We start from the raw sequence: 17,966 nt of genomic DNA on the forward strand, positions 1-17,966 counted from the left end.
AAAATCTTGTTTCCCTTTCATCTTGGTTTCAGGAATAACTGAGAGAGAAAACATTTCTCACAAGTGCAATCTAACCCAATCACATATTGTGCTTAGAGGAAAAATAAATGTTAAAGAAAAAAGCTATTCTGCCAAAGCCTGCCTTGCTTGCTTGCTTTTTCTTTCCTTCCTTCCTTCCTTTCCTTTCCTCTCCTCTCCTCTCCTTTCCCTTCCTTCTTTTCTTCCTTCCTTCCTTCCTTCCTTCCTTCCTTCCTTCCTTCCTTCCTTCCTCCCTTCCCTCCCTCCATCCCTTCCCTTCCCTTCCTTCCTTCCTATGCTATGTTGTCTCTCAATTTTCCTTCCCCCTTCTTGCTATTGCCATTCCAGTGCCCAGCCTTCTGTCTTGTCTTCTCATCTGTTGCCTGTTCAGCCCTGACCATTTGTTTTTCTGGTTTATTCTGAACTGCTTCCTAGATTAAGTTGGGGGAGGGAGGAAGAGAAGTAGCACATGAAGGGATGGAGCCTGTCCTCACTAATCCCCCAGGAAAGGTCCCTAGTTTGTTTAAAATGTGTTTTCTTTAAAAATCAAACCAAACCAAACCAAACCAAACCAAACCAAACCAAAACAAAACAAAACAAAAAACCCCAGAAAAACAAAACAAAATAACCTCTGAACAGCACCTGCCTGTTTTGAGCTTAAATGCCAAACTGGTATTGAACCAAGTAGTCAAATGAATGCCAAAGTAATGCAGGATGATGTAGAAATTTCCCCAAGTGACAGCCCACACCGCATATACTTTACAGGCTGAAAAACAACTCAAGTTAAGTAATAATCCTAAAAATACATAGAGACTTCTTTTGTGGGCATGAATTTCATTAATTTGCACAGCCTCTTGATGCAGTGAGAACTCAGAGCTACATAACCCTCTTGTAAGAAGAGGCACAGCCCTGCAGATCCCACTCCCTTGACTAATTCCAGACCCAGAGGTTAGAACCAAGCCTAGAACCTAATTCATCTGCAGCCAGCCTTGTTCTTTCTGTCCAGAAGCTTGTTCTCCCAGTTTACCTGATACAAACTGAGAAGGAGCACCTATCAGCAAGAAGAGACGAGTCTTTCTAGATAACTTGGGTGAGACTGGGTATTTTTATTTGGTCTATAATCATGCACATGGGCCCATGTTGAGTATACAGGGGAGTCCTCTGATAACAGTGAAGGGTGTTTTTTTTTTATTGCTAATTGATAGGCAATGCGCCTTCATAACACTGGAGAGCACAATAGACCACAGTCCTGTAGGATGACATTATGCTCAATAGGCGCTTACCCTATGAGAGAACATCAACAGGGGAGGTAGGATTTGACCCTAAATCTACTTCTCTATCATAATGCAATGGTATGGAGGCCATCAAGCCTACATAAAACATCTGTGTCTGTCCACGCTCTTCTTTTAAAAAATTTTTTTAAATGTTTATTTAATTTTGAGAGAGAGAGACAGAGTGTGAGCAGGGGAGGGGCAGAGAGAGAGAGAGAGAGACACAGAATCCAAAGCAGGCTCCAGACTCCGAGCTTCCAGCACAAAGCCCAATGTGGGGCTTGAACTCACAAACTGAGAGATCATGACCTGAGCCAAAGTCAGATGCTTAACCAACTGAGCCACCCAGGCGCCCCTGTCCACACTCTTCTTAACCCAAAGTGTTAGATGCCTAAAATATGTATTGCATAGCTAATGCTCTGTCTCTAAACTAAAATTAAACTAAAACTAAATCACTAAATAAAGACCCTCAAAGAATCTGGAGACTTATTTAATTATTTAGAGCAACATATGAGGAAGAAGTGAGAGTGATGGTATCTCTTCTGGAAACCCTACTGTGCACTCCTACAGCATAGTCACTGCAGTGCCCCCAGCCCTAGCAGAGTACCCGGCACAGGGAGGTGCTCGATAAATGAAACCCAATGGGTGAACCAAGTGGAGCCAAGGGAATTAGAATTTAGTTCTGATACTCTATTCGGGATATATCACTATTGGTGTCTATGTCCTACAATTTCAGCATTATCAAAAATAATAAATCCTGACTCCTACTTATTTCAAAAAAATATAGTATGGGTAAATGAAGATAACGTTAGGGTTGATGAAAGGCAAAGTGAGCTCTTGGGAAGGAAACTGCTACACAAAGGTCAAGTCTCCTTCTAAGGAGGCTATCTGGGCAACTATTACATTTTAAGGAAGCAGTGAGCTACATTCAGCTTCCGAGCAAATTTTATGAAGTTTCAGATATGAATTACAGAGAGCAAATGAGAGCCTGTATCATTATGTTCCTAATTCATAACGTGTGCAGTGACTCAAGGTGCTTATACTAAGTCTTTGTGATTTCTATTGCCAAAAAAGCATTTTATTGTTTCCTGAAATACAGCTAGATTTTCACTTTCTTTTCTGAGCTCAGGTGGTAATGATATTTAATTATTACTTTTAAATTTTATTTAATCCCAATATGCTGAATATAAAGGCATGAAAGAAAAATATTTATAGCAACATTTCTAATAATGTGCTAAAAATCATAAAAGAGAAATAATCTCCATTGAATGAATCAGGCACCTTGAAACAGTCCTAACTATAGACGCTTAATATATTAATTACTAGTTTGATTCTAATGTCAAGGTACATCTTCTATTTCAAAGCTACATTTATACACAAGCAATCCAAATTGCATGCTATAGGCCTTTATTAAAGTAGATAAGAGGCACTATAAAATGATGTATTTATTAATCTTGTGAATTTATTATACATAATTAATCACAAATCTCAAGAGATTCATTTCACTTACTGCTTTCTCATTTTAGTTCTTTGTTCAAACCAAGGACTAGTAACCGAAATGAGAGCAGTTTTCAAAGGCAATTTATTACACTGGATGAGGTTTTAATCAGAATTCTTGCTAAACTCCAGCTGTCATGAAATACAGATGCTTTGTACACTAGAATGAATGAGGGCTTGGTGAATAATTATTACTAAAAGTTCCAGTTTAATTACAGTATCAGAAGAAAATGGTTTTGTTTAGGAATCAGCAGAAAGAATATATTTTATCATCACCCACCACCATCCTAGGAAATCTGTATACCCCTTCTTGGCTTTTCCTTTGAATGTAATTTTCTTAAAAGCTTCAGGGATGATTTTCAATCAGGCAAGTTTAAATCTATCAGTCACTAATAATACTTTGTAAACCTGTATACTAATATATCTACTTTTCTAAATTAATCATAAGATGAATTATACAACTTGGCATTTGGCTATCAGTTTTAAAGCATTAATAGTTTTTTTTTTTTAAAGTAGGCTTCATGCCTAGTGCAGAACCCAATGTGGGGCTTGACCTCACAAACCTGAGATCAAGACCTGAGCTGAAATCAAGACGCTTAACCGAATGAACCACCTAGGTGCCCCAAAAGCATTAATAGTTTTACGTGACACTTAGGCACAAATACAAGTAAGAGTATATTTTGTAATAGAAAAGGTATCTCTGAATTATTTTTGCACTTCTGAAAGAAGTGCAAACATTCTCCAAGCACAATGAGGTAGTCCTTCCTTCAAATAGAAGCACTTTATCAATATCCTAGGACTGAAAATGACTGAGATCCACAGAAAATGTAGAGAAAACAAGTGTTAGAATTAAACTCCTAAAATACTAAAACACTCTCACATATCCTCTCTGGTCATCTCACACAGTGGATGAAACCTTGGTATAAGCAATTCATCCTGCACTTGGTCACATTCTGCCCTTCTGTCCATAAGGACAACTTCAAAGTCTCCTTATAGCACTCTTGTGGTATTTAGCCTCCATTCAAATCCAAATTAGAGAATTTACTAAAAATGACTTGCTTCTGTGATATTCTAATAAGAAACATTCAGAAAGCAATTAATAATGGTGGGTGAGCAATGGGTATCGATGAATTAAATCAAGTATTGAAAAACATGCCAACTATGTTAGTTTCGCCAACAACAAATCAGCCAAGGATATCTTGCTTTGGAAAGCATTGCACAGGAACCCGAGAATCACACCATTTCCCACGCCCCGCCCCTCCCACCACCCCCACCGTTAACCCTACTTAAAATCATTATCTTGCAGCCTGGTTTTAATTCTGGGGCTTGAAAAGAGTGAGATTTGTTACATAACACATGTGACCTGACCTCATCAGAGATTAAAATAAGGAGACGTGTCTAATCATCAACACAATAAGATCCATTTGCCAGAGTTTGGCAATTATCCTTTATTTCACACTCCACAAAGACAAAGCATTCCTGCGAGACCCAAGCTGTCTTTGCAGCTCTCAGCCGCTAAGCACGGACACAAAATCCTCTGGATGGAATCAACATGAGATAAACATATTACTCACATACTGTTGAAGAGCTCACGGTATGTTTCATCACCTTTGCCTTCTGACATCAGGCTGTCCAGTTTGTCAATTAGCTTAGCTTCCACCTGAAACATACCCAAATATTACTCCCTTTCTTTCCCTTCACAAAGTGGGATTTCTAGGCAAACTGAAACATACTCAAGTCTGCAAGGGAAAAGGCAGCAAATTTTGTGAAAGCAATGTTATCATAAGCTGCGGTTAATAGCAGATGTCCCCTTGGAATTCTAGGGGCTAATTTAGATAGAGTAGCACAACTTCAAACTCCCGGCAGGGTAGCGTTTGCTGCCACCAAAGACATCTATCTATTTGTTGACTCAAACACAAATGCTTGCAGCCCCGCTTAAACATGTGAATTTTTTTAAGAGCTATAAAAACTGGCAAGTCCTACTTATTTATTTATTTAAAAAAAATCACTATATGTGTAAGAACATTAGCAGAGTAACATACCCACAGACGTTAATTTAAATCTTTGATGTGTTTCATGTTTTTTTTTTCTTTCTCAAAACAGTTCGAGGTTGCCCTAAATCTCTCTGCTCAAGATGAGAACTTGCCTTATCCATGTACAGATGGTAGATCCATAGAAATATTCTAAGTCAGCAATAAGCTACATGAGAGAGAAAGGACATATTTCCTGAAAAACTGTAGTCAAAACATTTATATCTTCGAGAATGTAAATCCTTTAGGCCTTGAGTATCAGAAAAAGCAGAAATAGCCCCTTCATCTGTCTGAGGCAGCAGAGACAGAAAATGAAACACCCCTGCATGGCCAGAGAGAGGTAAGCAATGACAGATTGGGAGGGATATGTGACATTGTCAAAGGACTAAGCTCAGTTATTCCTTTGAATCAAATTCTAATAAGGGTATGAAGACAAAAGGAAAGGACAGTGGGCCCCCCCCACCACGAGAACAATTTTAAAATAGCCTTTTGTTCAGTGATTAGCTTTCTTGAAAAGAAACGTAGATATGGATACAGGAGAAAGCCATGCTTCTGGCAGTGGGAGGGTGCTGCGTATGCTTTCAGCTTGCTCAGACCCTTGACAATCATTTCTAAAATTTGAGAGAGGCTTCACTGGGAGAAGCATGAAGGGGGCGCCAGATCCTTCACACAGGTGAGCGTGTACAAGTTAGTGCGGGACAGCGCCGACAGAAGGGAAGCCTACCATCTCTAACTTGAGTAACCTGGCATGGCAAATCAGCTGATGTCTTACGTGATCTGATTTTGTAATAAAAACATCTATTCTTTCCAAAACTGGAGCAGACCTAGCAGAACCTAGTCAACGAGAAATGATAGGCTCGTCTCTTCAGAATCTCCTTTGCAAGAATTTCCACTGCCTTCCTGTTTAAATTAATTCTCAATGCTTCAAGCAAAAAGCAATAAAACATTCTGTGCACCAAATGATCAAAACTAAGCCATTCACCAAATGCAATGTGTGAACCACTGAGAGGCCAATGATTTTAAGAATCGTTAACCTTCCAATTCCTCTGTGTTGTGGCCAACTGGGAACAAAAAGAATCTCTGCCAGCTCTTTAACAAAGACTTGGAAGTTGCAGAATTTTTCAGCTGAAAGGGATTTTAGGGCTTCCACAGGGGCTTGGGGGAACACGAACTGGAGAGGTGACCAAGGCCATATGAACGGGAGAAGGCAGGCAAGGTTGGAATCTAGGCCCCTTGAAAGCCTGTTCGATACTTATTTTCCCAGCTCAGAGTGGAATCTGGTAGCCCAGAGAAGTTCAAGCAGAACTGAGACTCTTTCAACTGTTCTGAGAAGCGCGTCCACCTACCTGTTTAAAATTGCCGGTCCGTCTCTGCTCCCAGTCCATCATGTCATGAAAAATAGGAATCATGACATTCCGGAGATCTGGCTGTGGTATCAAGGTCACTTCCAGGAAAGGGCCAATCAAGGCAGGGATAAAATGAAGCTTGTGCTCTCCTAAATTGAATCAAACATTCAAGTTTCAGTATATCAATCTTAAGAAGATTTCAGAAAATTTATATTATTCAATTTATTTAAAATGATTGCTAGGAGTACATGCAATTAGAGTTGTCTCTCCAGGCAAGAATATATTTCCCTAAGCAGATATATAAACAGTAAATTTCCATATGTTGATTAATATTTCTCCATCATTTTATATTAAAAAACTAGGGATTTACTTTTTCACAGTTAAAAAAAGCTGTAAGATACCATTAAAAATTACACCACAAATTAAAAATGATGAATTAAAATGACACCAAAAGTTAAATCATCAGGAATTGGTTATGTATACTATTATATAGTCACACATTGAATTTTTTATGCAGTCACTAAAAATGAGGGTTAGGAAGGATAACAGGCCATTTCTCAATGCGATTAACCGAAAAAGCAAGGCATAGGGTGCCTAGGTGGCTCAATCAGTTAAGTGTCCGACTTCAGCTTGGGTCATGATCTCAGGGCTCGTGAGTTCAAGCCCTGCATCAGGCTCTGTGCTGATGGCTCAGGAGTCGGCTTCCGATTCTCTGTCTCTCTGCCCCCTCCCTGCTCGCTCGCTCTCTCTCTCACAAAAATAAATGAATGTTAAAAAATTTTAAAAAAGAAAAAGCAAGGTAAAATACAGTATGGATGGGTACTTCCTTTGTTAAAAAGACGAAACATATGTGTGTGTGTGTGTGTGTGTGTGTGTGTGTGTGTGTGTGTATGTAGTGGTAAGTAGTCAAGAAGATTTATCCCCTAATGTTAACCACAAAGGTTATTATCTCTGGGTGGTTAAAATAATAGGCACTTTTTATATATGAAAAAAGTGGTCCATGCATCATATAATTTTTCTTATGTTTTTAAACATAATAAACACACAGCCTAAACAAAAAAGTAAATGGTAGTTCAAAAAAAAAAAGAATGTAACAATTTTCTAAAAAGATTACAGTGTAACGACAGTGAACTCAAAATGGTATAATTACCAAAGTACACAAAGGTATGGTACTGATATTTCCGAGGAAAGGAAGGTAGAGGGTGGGGTGGACACAGATGATTTCATCTAGCAAATGAGTGTTGACTTCAGTTCATTACACTAATCATCTATGTTAAATCTCAGAGTTTCATTTTGATAATAAGCACTAACTTTTAGCATCTGAAGCATGTGACACTGAAAGCAATCATTTAATAAAACCCATAGAACAGGTTGGGAAGCCAAGCAGAAGGGAGCTGGCTTCATGCAAGAAGATAGTTTCGCCTTATTCTTTTCTACCTTTGGTCTTTTTTTATGCAAGAGTCAAATATACACAAATTCATACCATTCAGAGTTACTTGCACATTTTGGAGTTACATACCTTTGCATTAATTATCATTTTCTCTATTTTGTTTTCTGTACTAGAAGGCATGAGTGTGGCCGAAGAGCTTGGATATATATAAATCCGGGGTGCAAATATGGACTTTAAATTTATATTGGCTTTAGAGGTTTTTTTAAAAGAAAATGAAAGGAAACATTTGGAGATTGGGGGGGGGGGAATGATGGATGAGATCAAAGACAGGCAAACCCAAGCAGGTGTTTGTAAAGTCACTGTGTTTTGCGATTGGAAGGTGCCTAGAAACAGTTCAGCAATCTTCACCATGTGGCTCTCCGTCCCTTTTCCTCCATGCTAGGGACATTAGCAGGACACAAGCCACACCCCCCAGCCTATCTGAAAGTCCCTATCCTTTCCAACACTGAAACCACACAGTCTTTTCCTTTCTCTTTCAGGTTTCATTAAAAGTAATTTGTTTCTCACCATCTCTTAATTACTTATTCATACCCATTATGTGTGAGGAATAAACTTGGCTTATAATTCCTTTTGCTCTCCTACCTTTCTTTGTGATCCAGGTACCATTTTATCTTTCCCAAGGGACTCCTTAGTTCTCCTCATTCAAGCAAGAACACCTCCTTCTTATTCATCAGAAGAAACTTCCTTATTAATCTAACCTTGTACACTTTCCTCCAAAAGAATGAGTCCTTTCAAGACTGAACAAGCTCACTGTGGCAGAATATAGAGAAGTGTCAATCCCTAGTTCTTCTCCCTGTATCTCCCCCATCCTCCCAATACACACATTTCAAGCAGGGAACTAGCTGCCAGCTTTTGGGATTGCTTTCCTCAGTTATTTTTATCAGGGCAGAAAGCAGAAGCAACCTGAACTCAAAAACTCATACTGTCATTTGGAAAAGCCTAACCTACTCAATGCTTATTCAAGATATTCTGGCAAAAGAGGGGAAGAAAGAGAAACAGGGAAGGAGACTTCCAGCCCATCCTGAGATTAGCAGGCCTTACACCCATTCCATGACTCTGCCCCTAGGGGATGGCCTCAGAGGTTCCAGGTCTACCATGGATGCTATACCCTCACAGAGCCATGGACTGAAGGGACCATATATGCATCATGTAACCAATAACCAGGAGGGCTTCCCCACGGTTTTGAGACTGTGTAAGACACCAAATCTTTGCACAGCCTTTGGGTATGTGTGGAGGAGGGGTAATAGAAGTGGCAAGAAAGACAAAATAAAACTGAATTCCCTGCTAGCCCGAATAGTCCTCCCTGGCTTGGTGAAATGAGATTCAGAGCTGCAACATTATCATCTTCCTTTTTAATCTTTCCTGGGCCTGGCATCCTTTGGCCCTCTCTAATCAAGAACAGCATTAGCATGCACTTACTTTATTTATCACTGTTTGCCCGAGTATTTTTGAATCTCCTTTAAAAAAAAAAGTCTTCTATTTATAGACATTTTACAACCTGATTTGCTTCTTTGAAAAATTTTTTACTATGCATTGTTTGGTGACAGATGATGACCACATTTATCCTGGGGAGCATTGAGTAATGTACAGAATTGCTGAATCACTATGCTGTATACCTGAAGCTACCATGACTATATGTTAATTATACTTCAATAAAACATTGTTTGCTATGAAAAAAACTTAAATATACATAAAATTATAAAGAATAGTAAAGCAAATCCCCACATACACATCATCTAGCTTCAACAATTACCTACATGTAAAAGAAACTTGTTTTCGATGTTTATTTGAGAGATGGTGAGAGACAGAGCATAAGTGGAGGAGTGGCAGAGAGAGAGAGGGAGACACAGAATCTGAAGCAGGCTTTAGACTCTGAGCTATCAGCACAGAGCCTGACGCAGGGTTCGAACCATGAACTGTGAGATCATGCCCTGAGCTGAAGTCGGACGTTTAACCGACTGAGCCACCCAGGTACTCCATACAATTATCTACATTTTTGCCAATCCTGTTTCGTCTATCACCGCAACTATTTTCCCCCCTCTAGGGTACTTTAAAGCAAGTCTGAGATATATCATTCTACTTGTATGCAAATCAGTAAGCATCTTTAAGGTAGGACATTATTATTTACACACACACACACACACACACACACACAGAATTACAATGCCTTTACCACACCTAACAAAGGCAAACAATAATTCCTTAATCTAAAACTCAGCCTAAATTAAACTTTCTCTGATGGTCCTAAAACATGTCATTTATAGTTGGCTTCTTCTAATCACAATCCAACTAAGTCCATACAGTCTATTTTGTAGCCTGATTTTCTACTGACAGTAGACAGGCCACACCTACATTTAAATCACTATACAGGAATGCATGAAGGTAGCCTTATTTGCTGAAAACATAGTCTGGGAACACAGACCCTATGCAAACCTGAACAGGCTCTCCACTATAGTAAACCTAATTCCTCCCCAATCAGCAAAGCAAAATTTTGAGCTATGTATGACAACAGCAAAATAAACTTTATTTAAATGATTTCTTTTTAAACTGAAGATTTAGTATACTTTCCCCATCTCTAATTGTCAGCCACATGGTCTTGTTTTGAAGTATTTAGGGCATCTGCTACTTGGGCTGCTGGAGTTTTATATTTATGGGCACAGAACAGCCTGTTAGGGAAGTATTGATTTTTCTACAGCAGTTACAAGACGCTGTGTTTGCAAATGTGGAAAAAAGAGCCCACTTTATATTTAGTAAGAATGTTAGTTCAACTAAAAATAGCAAGAAACAACTTAACCTTGAAGCATGATGAATGTCAAAGGTGGGACACAGTAGTCAAGACTAGCTTCTTTCTTTGTAGACTATTCTTGTAAGTATAGTGCTAATGTATAAAATTGGGGGGGGCGGGGATTTATGCCTTCCCCCTTCTCTTTCCCCTTGTCTTGACAGAACATTTTTAGTCCTTCCACTTGAAAATGAACACATTTAAGAAAAGGTATTCGCTTTTCACTACTTGGTCTTTACTCTTCAAAAGTATTTTATCAAAACCACAGGGAGATACCACCTCACACACCTTAGGATGGCTATTCTCAAAAAGACAGAGAGAAAAAGAGAGAAAAGAACAAGCGTTGGCAAGGATGTGGAGACAATGGAACTCATGTGTACTGTTAGTGGGAATGTAAAATAGTACAGTCACTGTGGAATACAGTATGGCATTTCCTCAAAAAATTAAACCTATAATCGCTATATGGTCCATTGTTCATAGGTAAATCTAGGGATATAATGATCAGATTCGGAAATCGTACAGCTTTGTGCTTAAAAGCAGACAAAATTACATGTGCCCTTTATTCCTTGTCCTCAACAGAATGGAAGAACCAACTTGTTCCTAGCATATGAAAGAGTTTCCACACTTCTAGGTAAATATTAATGACCAAAATCTGATTGAAAAATATTGTTCAGGGGTGCCTGGGTGGCTCAGCTGGTTGAACATGTGACTCTTGATTTGGGCTCAGGTCATGATCCCAGGGTCATGAGATCAAGCCCCTCATCAGGCTCCACGTTCAGCATGGAGCCTGCTTAAGATTGTCTCTTTTCATCCCTCTCCCCAGCTCTCCCTCTGTCTAAAATAATAATAATAATAATAATAATAATAATAATAATAATTGTTCAGTAAAATTTTGTTTCTGTATTAGACTAACTGGGTAGTTTCAAATGGCCAAAAATGTATTAATTACTCTGAGTATTATTTCCTTTCTGCAATTTACTTTCTAATAGTTAGCGTTTTTTATATCTACTAAAAATTACTGAGGATCTTGATTTATAAAATCATAAAGCTTACTTGCTTTACTAAAACATGGTGATTGGTTTTTATCAAGATTTTTCTTGTCTCACAGAAACTGGACAAAAGGTTTAAAATGTAACATTTTAAAACTAAGCTCTGTATAGACATGGACCATTTTTGTTATATCTCTCCAAATAACTTGCACATAGCCAGGGCTTTATGAATTATGTTACATTGAATTTGTTGGCCTGTTCCATTAAGAAATGGACATCTATAATTATCTGAATAAAATCTTTAGCATTCTAAACACTCAATGTGACATCTTCCATAAACCAAATTGTAATAAATATATTTTCAGATTCCTAAGTAACAAGCTGAATTAAGGTCTCTAAGGGGTGTTAAAATAGCACTCCGAATCCTTTTTTTCTTATCATTTTTCTTATCATTTTGTAAAAATTCATGTCGCAAGAGAGGCTTTAACACTTCTAAACATTTCCCAAGTCTAGTTGTTGTACAATAGCAGTGATCTTTAAAATTCACCTTATGTTTTGGAAGTCTTAGAAAAGTCAGGACACAACTCCAGGGAAATAATACAAAAACAAAGGAATGAGGTGAAAATTTACCCTCATCTTGTATTTGAACTATGTCATGCTGGGAATTTGTATTGAGTATAATGAGCCTTTTCTAACAGACTGCTAGAACTAAGCTAGAGCTAGTCTTTAGGGCTGGGAAAACAAAGAAAGGGGATAGATAGTATCTAAAGCAGTGCTTTCCAATCCTTAGTCAAGAATCATCTGGATAACCTATTAAAACACAGTTGTGTCCACTCCCAGTGATTCTGTTTCAGTAGGTGTGGGGTGGAGCCAGGTCATTTGCATCTCTCACAAGCTCCCAGTGATGCTGCTGGGGCTCCAGGTCCATTTTACCGATGTTCTAAAGACTACTGACATGATCATGTGTTGGGGGGATCCATATGTTCCAGAGATTTTCCACATTGTCTAGATTTTTGAGCGAAACAAAGAAATAATTTAACACAAAAACCAGAGAGGTAGAAATATTTTTGTTTTAAGGACAAAATAGCTGGGGAAAGTTTATCAAGTATATCATGAGATCATTAGGGAGACTAAAGGCACCAGATTTATTTAACAAGCCCATGGTCATGGCCCTAAGTGCATAGCTATCCTGGCTTGAGTAAAGATTTATGTGGAAACAACCACATAACCATTAGCAAGGCTAATATTCATCTAAAAGGGAAATCTGCCATGTTTTCTAACATTCTGGTAACTCAAACGAATCTGTCCTGGTTTTATCATTTGAGCTCTGACAAGGATTTAATCAACCACAACAGCATTCCAATGCAGCATTCTTTGGAAAACATCTTGTTAAATTAATGCCAAATGCAATATGGGCAGTACAGGGCTTTATCTGCTTTTGAAAAACACCACAAAGAATTAACAAAACATAAAGACTGAGAGGGGTACTCATCAAGTAAGACAAACTGATGCTATTTTTGAGCTGAATCTAAAGATACATCCTAGACTTCTTCTAGCTGGCCTTAGACAGGTGGAGATTGCTTTCAAGATGCTAACTCACTTATTTGCTGAAATTACCAGCAAGCACTGAACAGGGGCTCAATTATATTTAACAAGGCTTCCTCAAATTGCTATGAATATCACTATGTATATATACAGATCCTGGTCAAAAATCATTCTGTCACATGAAGTAAAATGATAATGGTTCTATTTTCATTTACAGAAAACAAATCCTGCCATTTCCAAGTTGTGCTTGGATGAGCCCAAAAGATACTTTTAGATCATTACATATTCAATTCAAATAAGCCCATCACTTTAATGAATTGCAAGGAGAAATTTACAATGCAGTAATAGTAAATGAATACTATAAACTTGCACAATTAGCATACAAAATTAAATAAGTTGGATCTCTATAAAGAAACCATATGCCAATGAGATCATAAAACAATTTATTTTCCAAATATTATTCTTTTCCATGCAACCAGGTCAGGGTCAACAATTTACTATAGTAATACGCTCTATCTGCTGTGTCATTAACAAAACGGAATCTAATAGTATCTTAGCAACTGCAGATGCTTTAAAATCCTTCGGCTATACTCTTTATGATATAGATCCATGCTGTCAAGTTTTTAAGAGTACTGGTGCACAAGCCAATGCTTCATCAAGTTAATTCTAAATTTGTTATGATTCATAGCCTCAATTCAGAGTTCTAGAAATTTTGAGTTGTTACAATCCCAAATTCTGAAAGATTAGCTCATTGCTAAAAATGTATTATTGGAGCATTGGTAGATTATAAAATTTATCGTTCATGAATAATGAAACACACAAAGGTAAGTTGATTTTTCAGACAGGTACCAATTTAAAAAATTAGTTATAACCATATTCAATTCCAAAATATCAATTACTTTCTATGATAACTTGATATAGACACTTGGTTTCAAATGCCATCATTGGTAAATTGTCCTTCATTTGCACACTTAAAAGTACAGTGATCAACTACAATGGAGGTGGCTTCTCTTTCCATTACTTACCTAGGTTTTGCCACATACTGAAAATTTCACAACCCATTGTGACGCGCATGTCACCATACCTGAAATAAAACAAAAAGCAAACCTGATACAAAGCCTTCAGAACAAAAGGTATTTGTGTCTCTTTAAGATATAAACTATCAATGTGAATTAAAAGACACTATGTTGGGGGGTGGCTGGCTGGCTCAGCTGGTGAAGCATGTGACTCTTGATCTCGGTGTTGTGAGTTCAAGCCCCATGTTGAGTATGGAGATTACTTAAAAAATAAAATCTTAAAAAAATAAAAATAAAAGACACAATGTTTTTTGTTTGTTTTAAAGTTTATTTATTTTGAGAGAAAGAAAGAGAGACAGGGTATTTGAGCAGGTGAGGGGCAGAGAGAGAGAATCCCAAGTAGGTTCCACACTGCCAGCACAGAGCCTCACACAGGGTTCAAACCCACAAAATGTGAGATCATGACCTGAGCCGAAGTTAAGAGTCAGACACTTAACTGACTGAGCCACCCAGGTGCCCCAAAGACACTGTGTTTTTAATTAAAGATGTTTAATGTAGGTGTCGTAATGCTTCTAATGTAAATTCTTGTATAAATCCTTTAATAAAAAAGATCTATCCCCTAATTTATTTGATTCTTTTTTTAATTTTTAATTTTATTTATTCCCCACTTTATTACTCTTTTAATAAATATGTAAGGTAAATGTCATTATTTTCAACAAACATTTTTCTTGATTTCACCTATATTTTTAGACATTTCTTTAACCTACACTTTTTTTTTTTTTAATTTAAATCCAAGTTGGTTAACCTATCATCTACTAATGATTTCAGGAACAGAATTTAGTGACTCATCACTTATATATAACACCCAGTGTTCATCCCAACAAGTGTCTCCTCAATGCCCCTCTTTCACTTGCCCATACCCCCACCCCCCTCAACACCCCACCAGCAACCCTCTGTTTATTCTCTGTATTTAAGAGTCTTTTAGGGTCTGTCTCCCTCTCTGTTTTTATATTATTTTTGCTTCCCTTCCCTTATGTTCATCTGTTTTGTATCTTAAATTCCACACGAGTGAAATCATATGATATCTGTCTTTCTCTGACTGACTTCTTTCCCTTAGAACAATAAATACACTGTAGTTCCATCCATGTTGTTACAAATAGCAAGATCTAATTCTTCTTGATTGTGGAGTAAAATTCCATTATATATATATATATACCACACCTTCTTTATCCATTTATCAGCCGATGGAGATTTGGGCTCTTTCCATACTTTGGCTATTATTGATAGCACTGCAATAAACGTTGGGGTGCATGTGCCCCCTCAAATCAGCATTTTTGTATCCTTTGGACAAATACCTAGTATTTGCTTCTATAGTACACTGATTCCTGAAAGACTGAGGACAGTAAGTAAGTTCAAAATTTCCAGAAAAGACTGATTCTTGTCCTCTTGTTCATTGCCTCTCCATTGTTGTTTCCAGTTATGGACATGATTTAAGAATCACTTGAACTAAACACCCTTTTAAAGGCACAACATTTGATTTGCCTCATAATTGCACCCAGTGATACACTACTACTTACTTTTCTAACACCTTTTTCTTTTTGGAAGGTGTGAACATCTCTAACTGTAGACACAATTGGTTTATAAAAATGACTGCGAGGTAAAAGTAGGAATCCCAAATCTAGAACGAGAACAAAATATTTAAATACTATAGTGTTACAAAAATATGTACAGGTTAAGCGACATTATATCTTTGCTTTGCTTCAACAGTGGTAAGGAATGTGGGCATAGTTGAAATCAGATTGACCCTGTGTTGATAATAGTTGAAGCTGGATATGGGTATATGGGGGTTCATTACACTACTCTCTCTACTTGTATATATGCTTGAAATTTGCTGGAACAAAGAAGAAGTAAAGCAAATAAACACTATCTATCTATACACTGTGCCAATGCCGTATCCTAGGTTTCATAAGCTCTCTGGTATATGTTACATGGTAGGTGTTTCGTTTCTCTTATATGTCTGAGTATCTCCACGGAAGCTGCGGTGTAAGTTGGGTTACTTTATTCCTGTAAGAATTCATTTTTGGAACTCCTTTTAATGGAGAATTAAAAAAAAAAAAGGCGTACACTTCTCTGGATATGCTAACAACTTTAAATTCAGACAGTATATAAAAATTCCCTGCCCAGACAAATCTTTGTCTAAGTTTTCTTACATTAAAAACAGCATCAGAATGAGATCAGAATAAAATTCCCCAAAATAAACTTAACCCAAACACATGACATAACGAAAGGACACTACTTCTCCACTGACACCAAGTACAATTAGAAATAAGTAGGAGAAACACTATAAATATCTTTTATATATAAAGAGCTCTTACAAACAAAAAAGAATATGATAAAACTAAGCAAAATAATGAACAAAAGTCAAGAACAGATGCTTCACAAAATATTAATTTAGTCGATAATTCCAGGTTGGCATACATATAAGCAATCAAATATAACTGGTACAACCTTTAACTCAACAATTCCACTTACAGATGTTTATCCAAAAACAAAAAACAAAAAAACAAAACTAGAGACATACACCACGTTTGATTGTGTAAGAAGGTACATAGAGAAATTTATAAGAATAAAATAGCAGAAACAACTTGAGTATTAAAAAGGAGTGTTGTGGGCACCTGGGTGGCTCAGTTGGCTGATTGCCTGACCTTGGCTCAGGTCATGATCTCACAATTCGTGAGCTCAAGCCCTGCATCAGGCTCTGTGCTAACAGCTTGGAGACTCGAGCCTGCTTCAGACCCTGTGTCTCCCTCTCTCTCTGCCTCTCCCCCACTCATGTTCTGTCTCTCTCTCTGTCTCTCTCTGTCTCTCTCTCTCAAAAATAAACAAACATAAAAAAAGGTAGAGCTGTGATCATGATATTTTGATCTATTTATTATTGTATGATATGATATAAAGATATATTAGGCAACCTTTCAATTCCAAAGGTCTTTACTGCATTTGTGGTTTTTAAAACACCTTGTAATTATCCAAATGTGGACCTTTTCTTAAATGTTTAATATGAAAAATGTTAATTAGAAAGAATAAGAAATAAAGATGCCAAAAATATAAAATATCATTAAGAAGGGAAGCCAAAATAGCCACTGCCCATCTTGGTTTACCATTTATCATTTCCCATTTAAAAAATAATCTATCATGAATTGTTAGGCATAACAAATTATAGATGTATAGACAGTTCTGCCTTAAAGAATTTTACCTATCTTTCAATGTATTTTTTAATTCATTCTAAAAAAATGTGAAGATGGAGAAGTAAAGGAACTGAAGTGTTGACTTTGTAAACATTTTCTTCATATAAAGTCTATTTTAAAAAATGTCTTAAAAACGTATGTTCTAAGTTCCCTTTGTCACACATAAGGACCATACAGGAAAGACGAATAAAAATTTATAGTAACAACACAGAACTACCTCCTCTTAAGCACTAGGATTTCCAGTAGGTTGACAAGCAGGATAAAAGCCCCAGCTTGTTGACAAATATAATGAAAACTCTTTGAATATTATTCATAATGAAAACTACAATGGCCCAAGATAAATTTAGGGTATAGGGGAGGTGGAATAAATTTACTTTCCTATTGTTAAGAGCAAGAAAATACATTAGATAATTTCCTCAAGTACAAGGTAAAAGATTTCAGCTCAGGCAGGATAGTCATCCAGATTGATACTTACCTTATAATCAAAGTTTTCATTTAAGAAATTCTTACGAAGTGCATCAGACAGGTATAGAACTGTTGTAATAATAACACTAGTGATAAAAAAAAAGAACATTTTAAGGTCAAAACTTTGCATTAGTGAAAATCATTTATTAGATAAGAAAAAAGCAATTAAGATAAAAGAAACCCTATAGAAAGCGTGTGGAACAATATTATTTGAATACCATGCACCTTTTTTTAAATTTAATTTTTTTTAATGTTTATTTATTTTTTAGAGAGTGACAGCGAATGGCGGAGGGGCAGAAAGATAGGGAGTCA

General features: G+C 37.0%; 1 protein-coding gene across 5 annotated transcripts in view; it reads right to left on the minus strand.

The window, feature by feature from the left end:
* DOCK4 (dedicator of cytokinesis 4) overlaps positions 1–17,966 on the minus strand; it is a 434,026-nt gene that overhangs the window by 54,696 nt on the left and 361,364 nt on the right. For all 5 annotated transcript variants that reach the window (XM_043589284.1, XM_043589283.1, XM_043589286.1 and 2 more), the window contains exons 28-32: positions 17,665–17,740; positions 15,522–15,622; positions 13,954–14,012; positions 6,163–6,311; positions 4,361–4,446 (exon numbers count right to left, since the gene is read on the minus strand). In XM_043589284.1, coding sequence (XP_043445219.1) covers positions 4,361–4,446; positions 6,163–6,311; positions 13,954–14,012; positions 15,522–15,622; positions 17,665–17,740 — 471 coding nt within the window. The remainder of the gene's footprint in view (positions 1–4,360; positions 4,447–6,162; positions 6,312–13,953; positions 14,013–15,521; positions 15,623–17,664; positions 17,741–17,966) is intronic.

Source organism: Prionailurus bengalensis, chromosome A2 (genome assembly GCF_016509475.1).
Source record: "Prionailurus bengalensis isolate Pbe53 chromosome A2, Fcat_Pben_1.1_paternal_pri, whole genome shotgun sequence".
In the NCBI taxonomy this organism is placed as follows: Eukaryota; Metazoa; Chordata; class Mammalia; order Carnivora; family Felidae; genus Prionailurus; species Prionailurus bengalensis.